This window comes from Xiphophorus couchianus, chromosome 12, assembly GCF_001444195.1.
Source record: "Xiphophorus couchianus chromosome 12, X_couchianus-1.0, whole genome shotgun sequence".
NCBI classification, from domain to species: domain Eukaryota; kingdom Metazoa; phylum Chordata; class Actinopteri; order Cyprinodontiformes; family Poeciliidae; genus Xiphophorus; species Xiphophorus couchianus.
In genome coordinates this window covers 25,608,520-25,615,293 of record NC_040239.1, presented here as the reverse complement: position 1 = coordinate 25,615,293, position 6,774 = coordinate 25,608,520, and the positions used below count along the sequence as shown (strand labels likewise).

General features: G+C 43.0%; 1 protein-coding gene across 8 annotated transcripts; it reads right to left on the bottom strand.

Moving 5' to 3' along the window:
- Positions 1–261: 261 nt before the first annotated feature.
- On the bottom strand, positions 262–5,685 carry klhl22 (kelch-like family member 22). Of its 8 annotated transcripts, none has more exons than XM_028034651.1 (8): positions 5,568–5,685; positions 4,918–5,220; positions 4,200–4,365; positions 3,788–4,111; positions 3,280–3,689; positions 2,436–2,628; positions 1,178–1,411; positions 262–999 (listed from the first exon to the last, which is right to left on the bottom strand). In XM_028034651.1, the coding sequence occupies exons 2-8, from the start codon at positions 5,157–5,159 to the stop codon at positions 658–660; spliced, it is 1,911 nt and encodes a 636-aa protein (XP_027890452.1). In that variant the 5' UTR covers positions 5,160–5,220; positions 5,568–5,685; the 3' UTR covers positions 262–657. The 8 variants fall into 8 exon arrangements, with proteins under 8 accessions (XP_027890452.1, XP_027890460.1, XP_027890453.1 ...); XM_028034659.1 differs by having other exon boundaries at positions 3,800–4,111; XM_028034652.1 differs by having other exon boundaries at positions 5,576–5,667.
- Positions 5,686–6,774: the final 1,089 nt, after the last annotated feature.

Genomic DNA, 6,774 nt, shown 5'->3' with positions numbered 1-6,774 from the left:
TCGCAGGGCAACACAGAGACATACAGGACAAACAACCATTCACACACACACTCACACCTAGGGAGAATTTAGAGAAACCAATTGACCTGACAGTCATGTTTTTGGACTGTGGGAGGAAGCCGGAGTACCCGGAGAGAACCCACGCACGCACAGGGAGAACATGCAAACTCCATGCAGAAAGACCCCGGCCGGGAATCGAACCCAGGACCTTCTTGCTGCAAGGCAACAGTGCTACCAACTGCGCCACTGTGCAGCCCTGTATTAAACATGTTTTTTATTTTTCTGGTGTAACATTCCAATCATAAATGTTATGTTTTTATAAGCAGCAATTAGAGAATCATCATAATTAGCAGAAATTAAATGCTGAAAACACCAGTCTGTGTTTAATTAATCCTATAGATACATAGAAAAAAAAAGAAATAAAGATAAAACAAAGGCAGGAGCCACAGCCAGTTGGGATGAATGATTCAGGTGGTTAGGATATCTGGGTATTGTGTAGTACCATGAGTTTCAAAAAGTAACAAAAAAGTGTGCAAAGGTGCTTATGAAGCTCAACCAGAGGCACAAAAAGTCATCAGTGCACCGACCCCTCAATGTGCTGATGTCCTCTTTCCTGTTCCGAGTCAGAAAAACGTAAGGACGGCAGGTGAATTTGGTTCAGTCCTCGCTGGATTCTTCCGAGTTGTCTATGTCAGCGTCATCCGACGAAGCCTTGGTGTACTGGTCCCAGCTGCGGACCTGAGCGATCACGGCGGGTGGCATGAGCGCGACGCATGCGGCGAGGCCGGAGACGTGCTTGCTAAGTTTGGTCTCGTTCTCCCACTCCCCTTTGTCTGTGTTGTAGACGTGAACGTACTTCGTCCTGTTGCCTTTGTCGTGGGAGCGCCCGCCCAGGACGTAGATGCGGCCGTCCAGCACGGCTATGCCGGGTTCTCCGTGTCCGGATGGGAGGGGCGTTAATAAAGACCAAGAGTTTGGTGCTGGGTCAAAGCAAGCCAACTAGAAAAAAATAAATAAAAATCAAAGAGCAAGCAACTGATGAGTTTTTACTCATACAAGTGCTTAAACTGTAAGAATCAGTGATTTGAACCCGACGTTTCATCAGTTTAATGGTCAAATAGAATAACAAAAATAAAAAAAACACCAAGGAAACCATCTCTGATGACTCACGACGTACCTGCAGGACGTCACGCCGATATCCACGCTGATCATTACTACCTCCGATGACATACACGCGCCCGTTCGCGGCAGCCATGCCGTGCCACGCCCGCTCCACCGGCCCCTCAGCGCATGCCGTCCAGTCGTCAGTGGAAGGGTCGTAGCAGTAAGTCTCTCTGAGGTACGCCATTCCTCTACGGCCACATGCTACATAAATCCTGCCATCCAGCACCGCTCCAGCATGAGCGTACACCTGGAGGGAGGGATAGATTTAAGGGGGAAAAAAGTCAGGAAAGGGGGAAGAGAGCATTTATAGCATGTAGGCATATAGCACCACCATGTGGGGAATAGCGGTAGTGCATGCTTTCATCCAGATACGTTGGCGTGCAAGAATATTCACACTCATTGGGAGGTTTGAACAATTTCTAATGCTCCAAAAATGATTCTTATTGGGACCTTATGAAAGACAGATTATTAGGGCCAGACTAAGACAAAAAAATTTATTAGGAGAAATAAGTTATAATATTCAAGAAAAAAGTCATAATATTGCAAAAAAAAGCTTATGAGAATAATGTCAATGTTATGAGAGTAAAGTCCTAATATCTTGAGAATAAATTTGTAATAATATGAAAAAATTGGTAATAATACAAGAATTGAGTCAAAATGTTACCAGAATAAAGTCATAATGCCAAACTAAAGTTGTACAACAAAGTCATAATATAAGTATAAAGTTGTGATAGTATGAGAAAAAAACGTTGTAATGATAAAAGAATAAAGTCATAACATCGCTAGTCGTAATATTAGTAGAATGAAATAGAAATTCTATAACTCCTACACGAAAATAATAAAAAAATAAAATAGATACCATGAAAGCTGTGCTCTCATTGAAGCAACTGTTTTCTAGTAATTTTCCAACTTTCTTCTGGTATTTTAGTGTCTTTATTCTGCTAATATTATGACTTGTCATATTTTTACTTTACTCTCTTAGTCTGGCCCTAATTTTCTGTTGTACTTATGTGACAAAGTAATACAAACTAGATATGCACTAGTTTGAAGTGAAAAAACAGACAAACTGGTGCTCACCAATGCACCCATATTCATACACTGACCAGTAGGTACAGTAACTCTGGGCTAAGTGCCCTGCCCAGGGGCACATTATCTGTTATACATGACCTGTACTTTGCATTGCTCCGTCACATAAACGCCTAATAAACACACTAAAATCTCTGGCTATACATGAAAATAATGTTGTAAGGCGCTGTGCTGTAAACTCTTACTTCTTTCTTCATTGGAGAGACAAACTCCCACGTGTTGGTGACCGGGTCGTAGCGCTCCACCCAGTCCAGTTCACTCTTGTAGTCCCGTCCGCCGATTGCGTAAATATGGCCGCCCACCACACAAACGCAGTGGTCGGCATGCGGCATCTGCAGAGGCTGGATGGAGCACCAGCTGTTGTAACGAGGGTCGTATCTGAAAGAAGAAATGTTTCACAGGAGGGAATAAAGCAGGTTTGACCTGCGGGAAAATAAAAGCCAATCTGGGATCAAATCACCTAAGCCAGGCTTTCTGCACATTTCACAAACTCAAGTTTAAGATCTTTTAATACTTAATCTAAAACTCAATAATTTTAGATTTAAAAAGATTGTTTTTCAAGACCATTATGAATTGTGTTTAAGATTTGTATCGCCACAGAAATGTACCAACTTAGTCCAGCTAACTAGCGATAAGTTTGCATTTACCCAAAGCAGATGCAAAAAAGCTACCTGGCGAGCTATCAAGGATATATCAGCAGCTAGTTACCGCTAGCCGCAAGTGTTCTGAGTCACAGAATGCAATGAAGACGTCAAAGTGAAACTCACACTTTTGCCTGATAGAAACGTCCGACAAGAAAAAAAAAAAACATAGAATATACAAGATTAAATAACCCTGTCAAGACAAAATTTAAAACATGTTTAACATATTAAAGACTTAAGGCCTTAAGTATAGAAACATGAATTTATGACTTTTTAAGGACATGCAAACACCTTGTAACCTTTATCAGCAGGTGAGACAGCTGGGTAGCAAAGATTGTTTTCTGCTAATAAAGAACATGCATTTGTAATTCAACAAGTCCTCTCTCACCTCCAGCAACGACTGTCCGCACAAAAGCCACTGTTGTTCCTATCTCCTCCAATAAGATAAACAAAGTTGTTGAGCACAGCGATGCCCTGGTTGGACATTCGGGGAGCGTGAGCCGCTTTGAGAGTTCTCCACTCACTCCAGCTCGGGTGGAACACCTGGAACACGTGATCCATGTCCGCAGAGACGCTGGAGCTGAACATCCCGCCAAAGCCGAGGATGCAGTGGAAGGTGGAGCGCGGCTGAGTGAGGGGGCTCTGCAGGGCGGGCTGCAACAACTCCTGCTCGTGGTATCTTAGCGCCGCCGCAACGGAGTCCTTTAGCGGACACGGGTTCAGTCTGCCGTGGAGTCTCTGCAACACTTCTTTCTCGATTAGGCTGAAACGGACAGCGTCAAGCATCCTGAGGTTGCCCTTTGAGTTTTAAAAAAAAGGGGCAAAAGAAGTTAATTTCGACGCAGACGAAGATGTGAAGGTGACAAAAGGTGTGTGTAGAATCAAAGCGCACACACTTTTCGACTGACCTGCAAGTACACCTGGTCAGTTTCCACTTCCTCAGGGCTGTAGTGATAGTGAAGCGCGGCCTCGTACACCTCGTTCTCGCTGGCCACCTGAAGTGCGTCGCTGCTCAGCACCCTGAAGACGTCCTCCTCGGGGAGCTGCCGGTACACGTCCGTCCGAGACAAGGACTGGATGTTCCTGAGGATGTAGGAGTGGACCTTGGCTTTGAGATGCTCCAGTCCGTAGACGTCGGCCAAGTGGAGAACCTCCAAAATGTTGCTGTCGTCTAGCCAGGAGAACAGGAAGTCACAGCAGAAGCTGATGACATTTTCGAGCTGTAAAAAAACAACAACAAAAAAGCAGAAACATTTTAGTGAAACAGAACAAAAGGAAACGATTACTGACCAACTGGACCCAACATACCTGAAAAAGCGACGCGGCCATCAGGATTTCCTGAATGTTCTCTAGGTCTAACTCGATCTCGGAAGTGTAGATGTAGTCAAGAATTTTTTCCATGGCCGTGTAGGATATTCCGTGAATGGGAATCTCGTTCTGCTGCATTTCCCGGAGGCCTCCAGCAAACATGCACCTAGTGGAGAAAGATTGGTTCAATCCAGGAAGCACTTAGGTACAGTGGTATAGCGCTTCACTGATTTGTAAAATGTCTGGGGTTTTTTTAGCTTCAGACCAGTCAGTTATTAGTCACAGTGCCTGATAAGGCAGTGGTTCCCAAAGATTTTTGAGCCCTCCTATGGATTACAATAAACCCCCCACACCTCCTAGGAGGAACGCAGCACACTTTGGGAACCACTATCTTAAGGTGATTGTTCAAACAGGACTCTGCACCAAGTCATTGTGTCTAGGCTGCAGACTTTTGCAACATCTGATCGGTTTGCATCATGCATTTTTTAAAAACTATGTTGCAGAGCAAACAGAAGAAGAAATCATTCCAATTTTATAGTAAACTGTACAAAAGTTTTTACAAACCTATCTTTTACAAAATAGGTTCACTGAAAGTACCTGGAAGAGTTTCTTTTTTTTTTTTTTTTAGGAAAGTACCTAAAGTGTTTTCGCGTGAGACTCATAACAAAACTCAAAATGAAACCAAAAGTAAGGCTGCAGCCAAAGCCGTGGGTTGTACCTGAAATAATCACAAGAGGCAGCCAGCAGAACACGGTGGGCTTGGATGGGACGACCCTCTACCAGGAGAACAACATCGAACAGGGTTCCGCTCTGCCTGAGGGTGTCCAGACCGCCCATCAAGCTGTGGAAGTGGCTCCAACACTTGAACGACTGTCGGTCCGAAAAGCGAGCCTGTTTCACCGAACCGACCAGCGCCGGTCCGTTCTCAGCCATGACAAACCGGTGACCTTCGGGTTTCATCCCTTTCACCTGCCTGGCAGCACCACCATCATCCGGCGTTTTCTCCAGCGAGACGCGCCTGCTAACAAACAGGAAGAAGAGACGCAGCTAGCGACAAAACCAGCTGATTTAAAAAAAAAAAAAAAAAGTCATTTCACATTTATAGAAAGTCGCACACGGTTATCCCCCATTTCAGACGCAGAGTTGTAAAAGCACGAAAGTATAACACATACATACCTCCCTCCGTTAAAATGTTAGCTGTTTCCCCGCTGCTAAGCTAGTAGTTAAGTGTTATACAAGCTAAAAACAGGTTAGCCTGCTATGTTTTAACAAGAAGCCTTCACAACCTTAACGGGGTCAATACGCAGAAATGTTGCCGTGTCCTTAAACATGAAACCGCTGTGAAATGACTTCTCGGACAGAAAATACCTGCTTACAACGCAAGACGCAGAGTTCCTCAATTTCTTTTTAACAGGTCAAAACAAGCGTGTTTACTTTTAGTCTCAGGGCGAAAGCTCAAACACTATTGGTCCTTAGTCTTTCTTCTTCCCGCCCACTTTCTATGGACGAGCCAATCACGTCGCAATGACTTCTGACTGACTTCTTATCCCATTTCCCCAAAGCAATGTTTACTATCAAATGTTGCTGTACTACTTTTAGCCACCTTAGCAGTTTTTATTCTAAAACACATTTTCTAAATTGAAACCATAGCGCCAAAAATGATTACAAAGAAAATAAAACGGAAGAGATGTTTATCAAGATTTTTGCACTACATTTTTCTATCACAGTCATCCAAAGAGTTGCTGTTGAAAGTGTCTGGTCTTTATTGAAAATTGAGCAAGAAGTTGTCTTTGTTGCTAAGATTTTGTGGATCTATTAATAGGATGTTGGCACACTTATTGTTTGTCTTTAACATTTGCGCGACTAAACGCAGGCGTGTTATTTGATCAATTCTAGCTGCTGAACACAAGAGGGAGCTGTCAGATGCAAAACTGTTTTCATGGCACCCTACAGCAGCCACCCATTAAAACCCACCAACAGCAAAAGCTGAGCATAAAATCTCGTCGACTTCTCTTGTTCTTCCTGCAGTTAATGCAGGAACATTATTCAGCCCAAAAAACAAGCAGATTATACACAATGCATAATAAATTAAGGCTGCAAAATGAGCTTTTATTACAAAAACAAAAAAATATATATACTGAATTGTTAATTTGCAAAGATACCTTTTTAAAAAATCATTCATATTCATTACATCATAGTATCTGTGAGTCTGAACACACCGTCAGCGTGAGTATGAACGATTACTGTGTGGAGTGCTTTGGAGTCTAGCCCATTTTTACTGATGGAGAATTTGAAATATAAAGTTTTGTTCGCATGTTATCCACCTAAACTGGCAGACAGTGCGTGGAGGGCATTAGTCACTGAAGCAGCCAAAAGATCTTGCTGTAACTCTGGAGGAGCTGCAGATATTCACAGCTCAGGTCAGAGAATCTGTTGGCAAGTTAACTATCTACCATTTATACCCAAGTGACCATTGTGCAAAGAAAGCCAAATGAAATTTGGCATGAGATTGAAACTGGACTTTTTTTAGACAAATATGCAGAACACTAAGGTGAGTAAAAAAGAAAAAAGAAAA